At 34.5% G+C, this 18,801-nt stretch overlaps 1 protein-coding gene across 1 annotated transcript; it reads left to right on the top strand.

Annotated features, from left to right (window-relative positions):
- Nucleotides 1-1,645: 1,645 nt before the first annotated feature.
- On the top strand, nt 1,646-16,055 carry GLYATL3 (glycine-N-acyltransferase like 3). Its single transcript, XM_049765230.1, has 5 exons — nt 1,646-1,723; nt 4,532-4,639; nt 5,636-5,762; nt 11,103-11,229; nt 15,641-16,055. The coding sequence occupies exons 1-5, from the start codon at nt 1,646-1,648 to the stop codon at nt 16,053-16,055; spliced, it is 855 nt and encodes a 284-aa protein (XP_049621187.1).
- The last annotated feature ends 2,746 nt before the right edge of the window (nt 16,056-18,801 follow it).

The raw sequence follows: 18,801 nt of genomic DNA, 5'->3' as shown, positions 1-18,801 counted from the left end.
TAGAAACATAGTCCTTAAACTTTAAGCCTTCCCAAGTCTGAATGTTTATGGTTTTATGTTTCTGTAATTGAAAATAAGTACAGAAGCACTGCAAGTATTAATTTGGGAGTATAAGTAAATTTGAACAAATTTAAATCAATTTACCAATATGAAATCCACAAATGATCAGGTCTATCTGTAGAAACATAGTTCTTAATCTTTAAGTTTTCCCAGGTCACCAGATTTTTTATTTTGTTGTTTTTGTAACTCCATTTTCCCTGCACCTGAATTTTAATTTTGTTTTTGTTTTATGGGCCACACCTGGCTGCGCTCAGGGATTACTCCTGGCTCTCCACTCAAAAATAGCTCCTGGCAAGCTCAGAGGACCATTTGGGATGCCGGGATCAAACCCGGTTTCATCCTGGGTTGGCAGCGAGCAAGGCAAATGACCTACCCCTGTGCTATCACTCTGACCCCTTAAACGTAATTTTTATCATTATATCTTACTTATGTTTGTAAGAGGTTTAAGTAGATTTTTGTAACAAACTTTTAGACAAAATAAGCGATATTCAAATGATTGTAGTTTATAGGCATTTTGCTATCTATTATAACATAAAGAGATATCTAGAAAAACTAAATATGGATACAGTATCAGCTTCTCTTTTAAATAGTTTAATTTAATTTAATCTTCTCTTTGATTCCTTTATAATAAATTAATGCATTAATCATGAGGATCTAAGCTAAAAATATTTTTAGAGTTAAATATAAAGTGATGGCGCAAGCGGTAGGGCGTCTGCCTTGCACACATTAACCTAGCAGGGACCACGGTTCAATTCCCTAATGAATCCCCCGGTGTCCCATATGGTCCCCCGAGCCAGGAACGATTTCTGATAGTATAGCCAGGAGTAATGCGTGAGCATCACGAGGTGTGCACCTCTCCAAAAAAACAAAATAAACAAATATATAAAGTAGATGCAAAGGTGAAGAAATGATTTCTTTTCACTGCTCAGGCAGGGGATAAGGCACCTACCTTGCATATAGTTGATTGCTGTTTAATCTCTTTGTACTCTATGTGGTCTTGTAAATATGATGCATCATCCCTGAACACAGAGCTAGGAGTACGTCCTGAGCACTTCTGAAAGTAGCCACAAAACAAAGCAAAATTTGCCTACTTAACCCTAACACTTTTACTCTGAGCTTCATATTCTCCCAATGCTTACTTAAAATGCCCTTTTCTATGTATCACACTTGGGTAGATGAAGGGGATGCAGTGGCACACAATGAAGATAAAGGCCCTTCCTATCCTCAGAGTACTTGAGACAGATTTAAAGCAAAGAAGACATAAATATAAGTTTACAGCTGCTATCATTGGATTGAAGGAAAAGTTTAGAGTAAAGTTATAATGATTTAACCCAGTATGTGTATTTTGTCTTTTCCAGGATTAGGTTTTTAACACTCTCCAATTCTGTGTATTCATTGCTTAACCATTACAGAGCGTTTCTATCTTCCTCCTTCCCACCTCCTTTCTTCTTTAGAAAGCAACAGAATTACACAAAGGAAAAAACATGCATTTGAGAATATTCCTTCACAGATTCAGATGTAAGCAAGCAAAAATTAAATTTAGTTCTTCAAGTTTCTAAATAGGTGTGGAACCGATACTGAGAAGATGCTGGTGTTAAACTGTTCTACCAAACTGCTGACACTGGAAAAAATGCTGAAGAGCCTCTTTCCTGAATCACTCAAGGTACTGTAAATTTAAGAAAAAATTTAGCTTATTAATCTGTGAAATGATGTCACACTCTATCTGTACACCAAATTTTATTATGATCAGATTCTTCTAGGAGTATTGTTAGCTTCCTAGATCTGTTCCTGGTGGAAACATATTTAATGGACTGTAGACACAGCCCAAGTAATTAAATTTTTAACATAATCTGAGTTGTGACAGTCAGACTAGATTATTCTGAAGAAATATTTTTTAGGCTTGATATTTCTATTTTTGTTTTGGCCACACCTGGTGATACTCAGGGGTTACTTATGGCTCTGCAAGTGGGAATTACTCCTGAGAGGCTCAGGGAAGCATATGGAATGCCAAAAATCAAACCCTGGATTGGCTGCATGCAAAGCAAGCACCATGCCTGCTCTGTTATCACTATAGCCCCTAGAATAAGTTATTTCTAAGTTAAATTTAAAATGTAAAATTTTCTAAATTGTGGAAGACTATGAGTTGGTAAGAATCTACTAAGAACCTTATCTAGGTATACAGTGAAAGTGAAATTTAGGAGTTATTACTGATTTTTAAACAAAAAGTTCCAAAATAAAACTTATACTCAGATATTTATTTTTTTTAATTTATTTTCAATGACTGCTTGTTGGTTAAATAATGGTAAAATTGAAATATTTTAAGAAATTTGTTAAAATGTAAACTAAAGCGCATCGTATCTAGTGTTTAATTTCCTGAGTAAAGAGCTAGCACTACAACAGTGGTTTCTAAATGTTTCTAAATGCTAATAAGAATACAATGAATGATTTCTGGAAGATTTGCATAAATATCTAATACTCTGTTTTAACAAATACTCCTTATGCATACTAAAAAGTGAACAAAAGTGAATTGAAAAAATCCTTTTAGCTGAGATCATCTTGCTCTATTGATACTTATGATAAGGGAAGTGTGAAAATTTTGCATCTCAGTACAAAAGAATATACTAAGTACTAACTGGACAATCTGATGGAAATGGTTGTCATATTCTTTAGAGAATAAAAAGGATAAGAAAAAGTACTTTTGTTTTTCATCTGTCCTTCATTTCTTTGAGTTCAGCCATTTTAAATAATCTTTACTCCTATATGTAGGAAAATCAGCCCCAGAATGAATGATTAACAGATAAAAAGCATGTCTTTTGTGGATTACTTACTTCTTGGATAAGTTTTCAATTAAGTGTAATCATGTTCCACAGCCTCTCAGTCAGACTAAATTGGAGGATCAGATATGATATGAATTTATGTGAGGTCCAGATTAGGTAACACAGAAAACAATTGGATACGTTTTTAGAATTAAGGTGAGAAATTTGAACTTGATAGCAAGAAAGGAGGTAAAATATAGTTTAAACACCCTTACGATTTACCTTTCTTCACTGAAATATAGAATATGATAGACAATATGCGTACATATTGTTATACTTCAGCAACTTTTTACAGAACAAACACCTATGTAACCTCTACTTAAGAGAGAACATTACCAAAATGTATGTATAGAAAGAACACTAACTCAAACAAGAATTATTTCCTGCTTCCCTAATTTTCCTCTCACACTATTTTCTCATGCTCCACCAAAGTAACAAATATCCTGACTTCTAAAGCCATAGTTAGTCTTTCTATTGTTTTATTTTGGGGTTTTACCCCATAGTGCTCTGGCTTATTCCTAACTCTGTTTAGATCATTCCTAGTGATCATCAGAGTAACATATGTGGTACTAGGGATTCAAACTGTGACTAGCAATATACGAAATAAATGCTTTAATTTCTGAGTTATTATTATGGTCCTATAATTAGTTTTGCATGCTTTTAATATAATATTAACTGGATAACATACTAGGAATACTTTTGTAATTAGAATTCTGCTCAATATGAGGATGTTTTGTAATCTAAGGATTGGTTAATATGCCACTTTATGTGTGTACACACATATATGTTTATGAATATATGTTTATGAAATATATACATATTTGGTTTTATGGTCATAACTGGCAGTTCTCAGAGCTTAATCTTGGCTTTGCACCCATGGATAACTCCTAGTGGGCTTGGGAGACCATATGTGTGGTGCTTGGCATTGACCCCATTTGGCTGCATGTAAGTCAAGCACCTTGCCCAGTTTTTGTTGATTATGGTTATACCGGCATTAACATTGACCTATAGCTGAGCTCTACTTGTTACCACTATAACTCTTTTCCTTTATAAGCACAGAATATGTAAAAATTAATTATATAAGAGAAATATTTTATTCTTACAATAGCAAAAATTAAAGAGAACAGAACATAATATAGTATGATTCCAGTATTATTTAATTTATAAACCTTAGATAAGCTGCTTAACTATGATTCAGAGTTGAAGGAATACTTGGATTTTGCCAGCTATTTTCAGATAGCATAAAGAAAATAAAAAAAAACATCTCTAGAAGATTTTTTATGATGTTTGGGTCATAAATCCATGTCTTATGTTGGATTCTGCTTCAAACATTGATTATTTATTGCTGACCTATTATGCCAAGTTATGGTCTAGGTAAACCTATTAATTTTGTTTTACTATTTGTTTCACTGTTGTTTTACTATTAAAACAAAAAATATAATAAATTGGGAAAGTTTCATAGAACTTCATAGTTTTTCTTTGCCAGTTTTTGTATTACTGATAAAATGATAACAGAGGAATTTGTGCGTATTATGTATGTATGTTATATTATTTCATTTCGAATCTATGTCCAAGATTATATAGCAGAACAAGAAGTAAAATGGGTGATATGTCATTGTAACAGCTAGTAATGTTTGGCCTGTCTCTTGCCTTAGGTTTACGGAGCTGTAATGAACATAAATCGTGGGAATCCATTTCAAAAGGAGGTTGTATTGGATTCATGGCCAGACTTTAAAGTTGTCATTACCCGTCGTCAGAAAGAGGTATAGTTTAGAAATACCAAAATATAAGAATTGTCATGAACTAGGAAGAAAATATTTGTAATAACTTTTATTACAGACATTAATCATTTAAATGCTTTTATTAATTTTAAATTTATTATTAATTATTATTAATCATTACATGTATATTTAATAATTATACCCAGATACCGTAGATTAACAAGCTATAAATTTGACTGACTTTAGATCTAGCATATAGAAAATCTCTGGTGTGTTATTTTTACAAAACAAACATTTCTACTGAGCCTAAGAATTTGAGTATAAAAACCCATAGAATACCACCTTGTAGGGGTGGGGCTTTTTAGCTAATAAGATAAACCTTGATTCAAAACATGTATTTGGGGGAGATAAAATAGTCACAGATTTGTGTATGGAAGAACACATCTGGAACACAAGAGAGATGCAAATTATCAAGGGTGTGTATCCTACACTATTAAGAAAGTTCTCAGAATTCTGATAAGTGGCTCAACTGAGATATACAAATATACATATAGACATACAGACAAGTCAAAGTATGCAACTATGATCTATCTGCACATATACATGTGTGTGGTAGGGTGAGAGAGAGAAAGAGAGAGAGAAATTAATGTCTTAAACCCTCCCTGATAGAAAAGTTATAGAGGCCAGAGCAATAGCACTATGGATAAGGCATTTGCCTTTCATGCAGCCAACTTGGGTTCTATCCTAGGCAACTCATATATATCCTAAGCCTTCCAGGAGTAAATTCTGAGTGAAGAGACAGGAGTAACCCTTGAGTTAGCCCAAAAATACAAAAAAAAAGCAACAAAAACCAAAAAATCAACTTTTAAACATTGTGTTCTTCCATTAGTATTTCAGTCAGATTCTCATTTATCTGTTTTAATATGACTGTTTTGGTAATAAAAATTATCTAGATATGCTCAGTTGATAGTATCCAATCTATTTAGTATTTAATATATAAAATATATGTGTTTTTTATGATTATATATTCTATCCTAGGCTGAAACAGATAACCTGGACCATTATACAAATGCTTATGCTGTGTTCTACAAGGATGTCAGGGCTTACAAACAGCTATTAGAAGAACACGATGTCATCAACTGGGACCAAATTTTTCAGATACAAGGTGAGATCCCATGCAAGGCATAACTAAATGGCCATTTTTTGGTCAAACATAGATATATATGACATATTTGATGTATATATTTGCTCATGCATATTCCTAATGAGGCCTGAACTTAGAGTGAGTAGATGCCATTTAAATGGGATTGCTTTAAGTGGTACTTTTTCCTACTAATATAATATAGACACTAGTACCCCAGCCTGTTAAAGTATAAGCTTAGAGGTAAGGCATGTTTTCTTTCTGAAAAAAATTATTCTGGAAAGATAATCAATTGATTTGCACAGCATATCCTAGGATTAGTTTATAAAGACAGTGTGATTTAAGCTATGACTTATAGCTGGTTATCAAAGCTGGAGGGAAGTAGAGTAAAAGTTTCCCAGAGTTTGAACTGACAGTTCAACTTTCAGGTATCACTTAGTTCTTAACTCTTAGTAGTGATTAGGTATTAATACAGGCAAAAAATTTACTGTATATAACTGTTCCAATCAAAGTGGGTATTTTTTTAACAATTTGACAAGACAATTTTTCACAACTTGAGAAAGTAGGATCCCTTATTTAGAAATGTAAATATATTTAGAAATATAAATACATTTAGAAATATAAAATTTAGCGATGTTTTTTAGATAGTTACAAATTATCTCATAAGGAAACTCTTGTCCCCTACAAAGGTAATTGATATAAAAGGTAACATAAATAGGGTGGGAAGGTGGCACTAGAGGTAAGGTGTCTGCCTTGCAAGCGCTAGCATAGGACAAACCGCAGTTCGATCCCCCGGCGTCCCATATAGTCCCCCCAAGACAAGGGCGATTTCTGAGCGCATAGCCAGGAGTAACCCCTAAATGTCAAATGGGTGTGGCCCAAAAACCAAAAAAAAAGGTAACATAAATAAATATTTGAAATATCTATATCCATTTGAAAATTATCAAGAAGACCTAATATCTAAATGAGAATATTATTTCTTGACATAAAAGATCATGTCAGTAAATTAATGGTTATATATGCTTCCCATCCTAAAATGATCTGAACTCATATAACAAATATTCTTGGAATTGCCAATTCTTTCTAAGAAGACTAAACTCATGGCTCAGTTATAGTCACTTAAATGGATCCATTAATCCTTCTAGACCATTTGGAGAGGACCCATGTGACTCAATAATACCTAATATAACTAGAGTGGTTTAAATAAAAAACCCTCATTTAGTATGTAAATTAGAGACAGCATCCCTGTTGACTTCTGATATGGCCTAACATTCTGGGCTTCCATGGTAATGACTGGAATTCCCTTGAAATAATGAATAGCTTCTAAGACTTCAACATCTTCATTATCTACAGTCATAATACCTAAAAATATTCTGTCTTCTATAATTTCTAAATCATGAACAACTCTAAAAGTTTATATACTGTCATTTAATTTTTCATCTTTTGCTACAGTATGGGCTTCAGTCAAGACCTATCAGTTAGGCTACTTGAATAAATCAAGGTTCAGGTGGGAGTGTCACTTTAGCTGTAACACAGCTCAAATCTGTAACACATCCTGCACAGGAATGCCTTAGTTATTTTTAATCTAAGAGCCAGCCATAAACAACATTAGATTGGGGGCTCAATGCAGACCTTCATCCTCTTTTGTACACTATGGGTTGCTTGACAAGAAAGGATGTGTCTAAATAAGCACTAATCTGAAAGTTTCATAGGCTCGCTCACTGCAACTGAGATCAATAAATGTTCTGAATTCTGGCTTATCCAAACAGCAACAAAGGCAGAACAGTTTTAGCTTATGAAAAGTGCTAATTAAACCAAAGACAGAACTATATAGTAAACTACACTCTGGAATAACAAAACAAGATAATCTATACTCTTGAATCTCTACTCAGAAACAAACTAAATTTTTACTAAGTAAATAAAAATAATTTTTAAAGGGGGCCAGGATAGGGATGAAAACAAAATCTGTGAATTAAACGATTTATATATATATAAAAGCACAGGTCAAATTAGACTGGCATTTGAGACTTGAACATAAAAGAAAACAAATGATAACTATAAAAATGATGGTGAAATGACAGAAAGTGGCACACATCACAAAGAATAAGAACAACCAGTGATAGTGCAGTTGTAGGGAGAAAGGAGCTCTCATTCACTGCTGGTGACTGGTTTAAATCTTTTTGGAAAACAATATAAATATTCCTCAAAAAATTAGAAATTGAGCTTCTATATGACCCAGAATTACCACTCCTCAGAACACTCCCTAAGAACACAAAAACACAATACATAAAAAAAAGTACATAAAATCCTTATGCACTCCTAGGTTCTTCATAGCACTATTTACAAAAGCCAGAATTTGAAAACAGTCTAAGTGCCTGAGAATAGATGAGTGGCTAAAGTAACTGGTACAACTACACAATGGAATATTATGAAGCTGTTAGGAAAAATGAAGTCATGAAACTTGCTTATACATGATGGATATGTAGAGTATTATGCTGGGTGAAATGAAAGATAGGGAGAGCAATATGCATAAAAATATCACCCACTTATGAGATATAATAAAAATAGTGTGATAATAACATCCATAAACAATAGAGAGAAGTGTCAGGAGAACCAGTCTATGGTAGGAAGCTTGCCACAGTAGTGGATCAGTGCAGTTAGGGTATAGAAAGTCCACTATGATAGTGATAGTTGGAACTGATCACTCTGGACAATAACTGGGTGTTGGATTGAGAAAAACTGATATGCATAGTATTCCTTCATTAATAGCAATCCACAGTGTCTAAAAGGAAAAAAAAGATGAGAGGGTGAGAAGTAGGAAGAAGGACGAAGGTGGTAGGAAAACTGGGTATGTTACGGGTGAGAAATGTTCATGGATGAAGTGTGGTGTACATTGTAAGACTGAAACTCAATCATGAACAACTTTGTAAGCAGTGTTTAAATAAAAGAGAAAAATTATGGTGAACTGAGTCAGAGAGAGAGACATAGAATGATCATATTCACTTGTGGGATATATAAAAGTGAAGATAATATAGTAACAATGCCCCAATAACAACAGAGATGAGGGTCAGGATGACAAGTTCCTGGTAGGAAGCTTGCCACAAAGATAGGAGGAATACAGTTAGAACAAAGAAGGGACCACTCTTACAATGGAAGCTGAAAATTATCACTCTGGACAAGAACTGAGTGCTGAAAGAAATTAAAGTAATATGCGTGGTACCCTTTAGTAACAATATTGAAAAGCATAGAATCTAAAAAGTAAAGAAAGAGAGAATGAGAGAGAGAGAAAGAGAGAAAAAATGTCTGCCATGGAGGCAGATGGGAAGGGAGGGAGATGGAAACTGGGGATATTGTTGGTGGAAAATGAGCACATGGTGAATGGATGGGTGTTGAAACATTGTATGGCTGAAACTCAACAATAAAGAAATTAGTAAAAATCAAAAAATAAAAAATAAAGTTTTGTTTTAGCATTTATATGTGTTATAAATATTTCCTCCCACCATTTAGCTTGCCTTTTCAGTTTCCTCTAAAAATAGAGGAAATTTCCTTTTAAATAGAAATTCTTCAAAAACTTACTACAATTTTGGTAGTATGGTTTCAGAACTGTTAAGTTTTCTGTAGTGATGTACAAAGTTGCTCCACCTGATCACAACCAAAGTGACCATGACCCACCACTCTGTCCCTAATGTCACTTCTACTCTGGTTTTCATCCCCCACTCCTCCCTTCATTGTTAAAAATTAAAATTTTAAATAGTGATTGTGTTTAGGGGAGAGACAGAATTGTGTTTGGGAACTTTTCTATTTTATGCTTCAGTATTAAGTTATATAATAATTAAGCTGAGAATTTGGGATTTTTTTTTCTTGTGTTGTTGTTGCTGTTTGTTTGTTTGGAAGCCACATCCAGCAGGGTTAAGGGCTTACTTCAAACCCAGATTGGCCACATGTCAAGCAAGTATCATACTCATTGTACTATTTTTTTTTTAGCTCCTACACATGTATTTTTATAGGGATCCTATCAGCAGTACTTAGAGCCTATTAAGTTCTGGGGATCATCTTCAGGGCCTTGCACAAGATAGACAATGTCTTCTGTCCCTTGAGTCATATCCCTTACCTCCATTTGCATTTTCTCTATAGGATATTTCTATAGTTACTACATCCTCAATATAAAATTTTTTCTTCTTTTCATGTTAAAATTTTGAAAGAATCAGTTCTTGGGGCTGAAGTGATAGTACATCAGGTAGTGTGCTTGCCTTGCACATAGCCAACCCAGGTTAGACTCCCGAAATCCCATGTGGTCCCCCAAACCTGCCAGGAGTAATTTTTGAGTGTAGAGCCATATAGTCTTCTAAACAACAGCAGGAATAATTCCTAAGTGTAGAGCCAGTAGTAATTCTTAATCACTTCAAGATGTGGCAAAAAACAAGAAAAGATTAAAAAATAAAGTAGCCTATCAGAGGACAGACTAAACCATTCCTGGATTCTACTGTAAAGCAATGCACACAATAATTCTTTATATACAATGGGCACTGGATAAAATTTATAGATAATATAGTATAGCTATTTCAGATGAGTGGGACTCAAGTAAGTTGTTAGAGTAAATCTCACCAATAGTTTATACCTTGCTATTTCTATAGGAGATATTAGATATTAGGTTGGAAGAAAGTCTTTAAAGTTATTATGCTCTGACAAGTATCCTACCGACTGTACTATTGCTTCAGCCCTGGATACATGATTAAATGCCTCTCGTTTAAGGAGGCCACAAATAAGCAGTACTCAGGAATTACTTCTGACTCTGCTTAGGGACCACTCCTGTGATAAAGATGACACCCAGCTTTTTTTTTCTCCCACCCCACCCCCCTACACCCAGCTTTTAACCCAAAACAAAGGGGTTACCTGAATTTTTTCTTTCCTTTTACCTAACCTTTAATATGTAAAAGCACTCCTGAATCACTCTGCCCTGATGGACTTAGTTCTGGGAGAAAAAAAAAGAGTTTTGGCTTGGCACACTAGAAGAGAGAACACAAGGCAAGCAGCATACAGACTCTATGATTCTTTCCTAATTGGATTGTTTAATCCTTCATGGCTACCCTACCTTCATCAAACCTGTGCACCTGGGAGTAAAATATTACATGTAGGGTGATCTCATAATGTGTGGGGTTTAGCAAACTTATCCTCACAATTCGTGGGATTTATTTTACACTGTGGTACTTAGAGGACCATGATACTTAATTATACTAAATTGATAATTGTTGATAAAATATTACAACTTGTTGATAAAAAATACAAGAACAATTTTTGTTGTTGATAAAAATGCCTATATTTTTTTAAATAGTCTATATAGCTCATGATCTTTTTCACATTTAGGACTGCAGAGTGAGTTGTGTGATGTTTCCAATGCTGTTGCCAAAGAAAAACAAATGGATGTAAAGCAAATTTCCTTTAAGGCCATTCATTTTAATCCTGTTTCAGCTTCTCCAGACTCTAGCTTGCTGTATGTAAATTAAAATTTCTCTTTGGGGAGGATCTAATGCTAGGCAAGTATGCAAATCGTAGTAACTGGAGTATTTAGTATTATTAGGCGGGGGTCGGGTGGGGAGGAGGGAAACTTGGGACATTGGTGATGGGAATGTTGCACTGGTGATGGGGGGTGTTCTTTACATGACTGAAACCCAAACACAATCATGTATGTAATCAAGGTGTTTAAATAAAAAAAAAAAAGAAAAAAGAAAATAAATTGCAAAACCTACAGAGTGAATTAAAAAAAAAAAGAAAATATTTAGGAGCAAGAGAAAGTACAATAGGTAAAGTGTTTGCCTTCCACACAGCAGAACCAAATTCTGCTCCTGGTTCCACAGATGGTTCCCTGCATTCCACCAGGAGTAGTCTCTAAACATGCTAGTATGTCCCTAGCAAATAAATAAATAAATAAATAAAAGGACAAAGAAAGAAATATTTAGGATTTGAATTTTAATCATTGAGTCTAAATATCCCTCTGTGCTGCTGCCTCTTTTCTTTTCTGTGTTGCTTATCTGATTTTGATTTCCTGCAAACGTATATGAGTCTTTGCCCACAATAATAAATGAGTAATAATAATAACAGGCATCATTAATTTTCACAGCATGCACAGGAAAGATATTCCTGGATATATCCCTTCCCCAAATAATTCCAAATGCCTCTGTTATCTGAATTCAAGTTGTGTTAGTAACTTGATAACAGAGATGCTTTTTGTTTCAGAGATGAGGGTATTTAACTGACAAGTTGAACTTTAGGTTCGAGGTATTATATTAACTATATTATCATCAAAATTTTTGCCGGAGCATGAAAATTTTATGGTATTATTACTCTCTTGTTGGATAGAATTAAAGTAATATACAGAAGTAAACTAGAAAGCCAGAAAATATTCTCAAGAAGTTGATTCCTTGAGCTGCAAGATATTTTATATGTTTTATAAATATTTATTTTTCAATAAATAAAATGTATGTTTTATAAATATAAATATATTTATTGTTTTATAAATATAAATTTATAACTGTAAATGTTTTATAAATATTTGTAAACATGCTTTATAAATATTTTATAAATATAAATAAAAATTTATAAATATATTTATAAATGTAAATTTATAAATGTTTTATACATATTTATAAATAATAGAAACATTATATCTGTTTCTTTTATTCTTATTTGAGGAGCCCTGCTTTATTATTTCTTCTCAATTTTTTATTTTCAAAAATTAATATATATTTACCTTACCTTAGCAGATATAACATACTACATGAAAAGTACTCAATAATTGCTAGTTTTAATTTTCTGGTGGATTATGTTGAAGGTTTGGCAAAATAAATCTAAACCTACAAAACTAACACTTTAAGTTGCATAAAGCAACTTATTCTTTTTAAAAACTTTTAGTCTGGTACAAAGCTTAAGAAATTTTGTACCTGAACCTATAATAAATGTTTAATGAACTTCCAGTTGGTACAGGCTAATCTTATTTCTTCCATACTCATAACTTCTCTTTACACCCTCTTGATTATTCTGGAGAGAGTCACATACTTTATTCCATTATTCACATATATAGATATATGCATAACTACATATATAAACTACATTATTACCACCTTTTCAGGGATCCCTAAATAAGTCACACATGGGATTAATAATTGACTAGGGGTCCTCAAACTTTTTAAATAGGGGGCCAGTTCACTGTCCCTCAGACCATTGGAGGGTCTGACTATAGTAAAAACAAAACTTACGAACAAATTCTTATGCACACTGCATATATCTTATTTTGCAATGAAGAAACAAAACAGATACAAATACAATATGTGGCCCGTGGGCCATAGTTTGAGGACCACTGTTAGAAGATCTTATAGGATTCAATATATAGAGTCATAGTTTTTTATTCTAATTAAAGAATCAAAATCAAAATCAGAGTTAAAGGTTCACAGGGGAAATAAGGAAGAGGAACCAACCACAATATTCCAACATTTCTCTCCCTGTAGTGCTACCTATATTGCCATTTAATTTCCTCAGCAATGAGTCGTGCTAATCTATGTAACTGTTCTATTGTAGCACCCATTGCCTAGCATATACCAATTACTTAAACTCCCAGAAGGAAAGCAGCTGTTCATTATAGAGGACATTGATTATACAAACAGGCACAGGGTACTATTCATTATCTTTGGGGTTTGAGAGAAATCTAGGTTGCCAGACAACAGCTAAAGACCAACCTGGATCATGCTTTATTAACAATAGCAGCCTTGGGCCAGGAACTTAGAACACAAGCCTAGCATGGCACCACATATTCTCCGTGCCACATACTACCAGGGTGCCACTCATGGTCCCAAGATTATAGGGTTCAGTCAGCCCTGCATTCAGACCCTCACATTTAGCCAACTAGACTGGTTAGCCTAGAATTAGTAAATATCACCCCTGAATCCCTCCCTCATCCAAGCCTCCTAATAATTTTCTGGGAGATTCCCTCAAATAAAAATATTAGTTTTAAGCCTGATTTCTTAACTCTTTGCAATCTTTAAAATTTTTGCTATTAGTGTACCTTGAAATAAAATAACTATTTAGTAATCAGCAGTACTAACCAATCATATATTTCAAGTTATAGTTTTACAAATTATTTTAATAAACATAAATCATTTTATATCTTCCAATTGGCTAATGCCTCCTAAATTTCTTATGACGATAGCTTCTCTTTCATATTTTTATTTATTATATCTTTGTTGAATCAAATTTGCAATTTCTCTTTTAAGAGTGTTAGACATATTCTATTTCTATTTGATAGCATATTTGTAAATACTTATTTAAATATTTTTCTCTATTTCCTGTGATGCCATTACAATATTTAGCTTGAATTTGATCCTTCTATATAGAAAGGTAGTCAACTTATCTTTAACACTTAAATTATAACCCAAATATATAAATTGTTTTTACTATCCTGCCTCTAAAATACAAGTCAAGGGCCAGAGGGATAGTATAAGGATTAAGGAAGGTACTTGCCTTGCATGTGACAAACTTTAGTTGAAATACCTGGCATCACATGTGGTCTTAAGAACTCTACTAGGAGTGATCCTTGAGCACAAAAACAGGAGTAAACCTTGAGCACTGCTGGGTGTGACCAAAACAACAACAATAACAACAACCTAAAGATATACACTCAAAAATCCAGTTATGTCATGGGGCCAGAGTGATAGTACAGTGTTAACCTTTCATATGCTGACCCAAATTTGATCCCACCAGGAGTGATCCCTGAGTGCAAAACTAGGAGGAAACCCTAAGCACAGCCAGGGGTGGCCCATACCACCTGCCCCACCACCCCTGAAAAGGAAAAATCCAGTATGCCTTCTAGTTAATCCTCGCTTAGTGACTACATTACTGGTCAAGGGCCAGAGCTTTCAGTATGCTTGAAGTGTAAACATAGCAGAACAAGTGACAAAAAACAAACAATAACTTGTACTTTATAAATAATGTCAAGGGACCTGAAGTGATGTACATTTGCCTTGCATGCAGCCAACCCAGGTTGGATCCCCAGTATCCTATATTGTCCCCGAAGCCTGCCAGGAGTAATTTCTGTGCACAGGGGTAACCCCTGCATGCCTCTGGGTGTGGCTCAGCCCCAAAATTAAAAAAGTAAATAAATATATAGATACATAATGGCAATATTATTTTCTTAACCAGTTTTCTCACAGTTTTAAAGCAAGAGGGCAAATTCTAAGAATCAACCAGTTCTGTAAACTTTTAACTAAGTAATCCATGTGAGTTCTTAGAAACTGCTATATCTAATGATTTTTATCTTAATAGCGTAGACTTCATTTATTTGTGCTCATGGTTTACATTATATTTATATTTCTGTTTTATATTCGCAGTTCTATCACATTTCTCTCACTTAGATATCCCATTCTCTTAGGGGATAGTTTGGAAAACTATTTTTTTAGCATGTTAATACGCATGGCTACTAATTTTTATATTATAGCAATGGATACATAAAGACATAAAGTCAGTCCTACAGTACCATTCATACCAAGAAAAAATTTAGGGATCAAAGAATTTGAACTTGTTCAATAGTTGAGAGGGTATCAGCAAACTTAAACAAGTGTGATAATAGTTTTAAGAAAAAGGAAAAATGTGCTACTCTATCCTAAAGACAATAACAAATCAATACAAAATTAGAACAAAATATTTCAATTTGGCACATGTATTTTGAGCCTTTATAAAACAATCCTCTTAGAAGGGAAAACATTTTGAATTCATTACAAATGTTCAAATACTTGCCAGCCAACATCTCTAGAACAGGTTTATTGAATCTGAAAAAGAGGAGTGAGTTGTAGTGACAGGAGATTATCGTCACAGGACCCCAAGTTCATGCTTCTTCCCATGACATTTTCTTCCAGAAAGACGTCTCCCCCGAGACTAACCTACCTAAGCGTTGCCGATGCTGATCTGCTCAACCGGACTTGGTCTCGGGGTGGCAATGAGCAATGCCTTCGATACATTGCCAACCTCATTGCCTGTTTTCCCAGCGTGTGCGTCCGAGATGAGAAGGGAAACCCAGTCTCTTGGTCTATGACAGACCAGTTTTGCACCATGTGCCATGGCTATACCCTGCCAGAGCACCGCCGGAAAGGATACAGCCGTCTGGTGGCCCTCACACTAGCTAAGAAATTGCAGAGCCGGGGATTCCCTTCTCAGGGCAATGTCCTGGACGACAACGTTGCATCCATTAACCTCCTGAAGAGCGTGCATGCTGAAATCTTGCCTTGTCGTTTCCATAGACTTATTCTCACCCCTGCAAATTTTTCTGGGTAGCTTTGACCTTGAGCCCCAGTGAAATAAAGGGGTTTTCTTTAGTTCTCTGAACACACACACATACACACACACACACACACACACACACACACACACACACACACACACAAACACACACACACAGACTACTTTTCCCCCTCATGGGCCCACATTGCTCTCCTCCTGTTGCTCAGAGGGCCAGGTGGTGGTGACACATTGAAGTCAAGTGTCCTTCAAGCACAGCATTCTTTGAATTAGCTCCTTGGCCCAGGAGGGGAAATATTATCTGGACTCAAAAAGAATCTTGAATGGTTGGCCTGAAGACGATAGAGAAGACAGCCAGAGAAATCTTAATTTTTTCCAGTCTCTTGTTTCTACCTGAAATAAGTTTCAGGGTCAGGGCTATCCATGGTTGAAAGCAGAATAATTATCGTCTTTTGGAATCCTTTATTAAAATCAGGTTCTAAAAATTAGCATTTCTGAGTAGAAATATCTGCATGGCAACAAGTAATTTAACATGGAAGCTTGTAGATTCTGTATTCTCAGGCTTCTGCTCAGCATTCTCAATCTGACAACGCATTTCCCTATTATGTTTTTTCCCTTGTTTTTGGGCAACACTCGGTGACGCTCAAGGCTATGCGCTCAGCAATCACTCCTGGCTTGGGGAACCTTAAGGGACTTTAGGGGATCGAACTTCTGTCTGTCCTAGGTCAACCTCATTCAAGACAAAAGCCATACTGCTGTGCCACCTCTCATTACCAAAACAGTTACCTGTGCCTCCATTGCCAGTAGGACTCACTCAAATCTAACCCAATCTTTGTAGAATATCTTGCTTTTTGTTTATTTAACTACTCAATGACTCTCCATTTCTAGCTATATTTATAGCCTAGAATTCTTTGCTGGGTGTGCTCATATGCTATGCATATTTCTCAGTCACCTGAAAGGCAGATTGTGTAACTGATCCCTAGACCTTTCACCCACAGTTCCTAATTCAGTAGGTGTAGAGTGAGCCTAAAATGTTAATTTCTCCTTTGCTGTTTAGTTGCTTTTGTGGAATATATGCATATGCATGTGGAATATATACATATGTGAAAATATATGCATATTTTGCATGCTAGAGACAGATTGCCAACATCGTCCCTTACCTAATCCAGACCTCTTGTATATCGATCTGTTTTCTCAAGTAAGCATTCATATATACACATATATTTCTCTCATATTTTCTCCATGCATTTATGTATTATTCAGAATGTTAAGATAATAAACTTCAATTCTCTTTAAATATGAAGAGTTGATGATCAGGGAAAAATAGATACCTTATTCAAAATTGCAAGGCAATTCTTTATGGAGTGTAATGCTGATTTTTGATGTTTGATTTATATCATCTTTGCACTAAATCATGTATCTTTTGTAAAGAAAACTTAGATGCTTAAAAATTAAATTAACACTTTCATTAAACATTATTCTTGTCAGTATTTCTTTTATAATTAAGTTTTTAATTGCTTATGTAAGTTTATCACCTAAGGATAGTCAAGGAAGAGAAGAAAGAATAAGCTGTATTCTTTCCTTGCAATAAAAGTAGATACAGACATAATTGTTAGACTTTTCTAGTCAAACAAACTTGATAAGAATATAGGTCTCTTATTACAATGGAAGCCACTAGAGAGAGCATGAAACTTAAATTGTGTTTGTCCTGAACAAAAGAAAACTGTCAGAAGAAAACATCATTTTAATGAAAAGTAATACTCGTAGATGTGAATATATGATTAAGTCATCCTGACTAGTGGTTACTTGGAAACTTGTCTTTAGTACCAGAGGGAAGAACACAAAGAAGCTGGAGTCCATAAACCTCTTGGGAGAATGTGGTCTAGTTTCACACTGGGGATGCTCATTATCTTTAGCATTGTGTAATTATGTGTTTCTCCTGTCTAGTATATACTATTATTATAGCCTTATTTTTCTTAATAACATGTTTACTAATAGTATAAGTTACTTAACATTACATTTAACAATGTGCTGATAATTGTGCCAGGTGCTGAAACTATATATATATATATATATATATATATATATACACATACATACATACATACATCGATAGATAGATAGATAGATAGATAGATAGATAGATAGATAGATAGATAGATAGATAGATAGAACTTAATCCTTAAAAGATAAGTACATTACTCTTGGAATTCTTGCTCTGGAGTGTTATGACTCACTTTATATTGAGTGGCAAAGTGATAATCACAGTGATAATTAGCTGTTTTTTTTTGTGTTTTCTGCCTTCAACCTTATCCTCAAAGTGGCTGTACTCAGAAATTATTGTCGGTGGTTTTCAGAAGACCATATGGGATGCTGGGATCAAATCTGAGTCAGTTGTGTGCAAGGCAAGCACCCTAACCACTGTACAATCTACTCCAACACTGCCTCCATTTTTCCACCAAATTGCACCTCTAATATTTTATTTTTTATTTTTGAAACAAAATGAAGGGCCATATGAGATGCCAGGGATCAAACCTGGGTCAACCACCTGCTGTGACTTCAGCCTCAATCACACTCTTAAACTCCAGATACCCACGCTGAATATCATGTTTGCTCAACTTTCAACATCTTGAAACTTTTAAAGAAATGTATAGAGGAATGTATATAGTAAGGATAAAAGGGGAAGACTCTACAAATAGGAAAAGGCTACTTCAATATGGCCTTAATGTCAATATCATGGATTCTTCAATGCACTATATCAACTATTAAAGTGCTTTAAGCA

Source organism: Suncus etruscus, chromosome 18 (assembly GCF_024139225.1).
Source record: "Suncus etruscus isolate mSunEtr1 chromosome 18, mSunEtr1.pri.cur, whole genome shotgun sequence".
Classification (NCBI taxonomy): Eukaryota; Metazoa; Chordata; class Mammalia; order Eulipotyphla; family Soricidae; genus Suncus; species Suncus etruscus.
The sequence above is the reverse complement of the archived record's forward strand: the minus strand, read 5'-3'. Positions and strand labels throughout refer to the sequence as shown.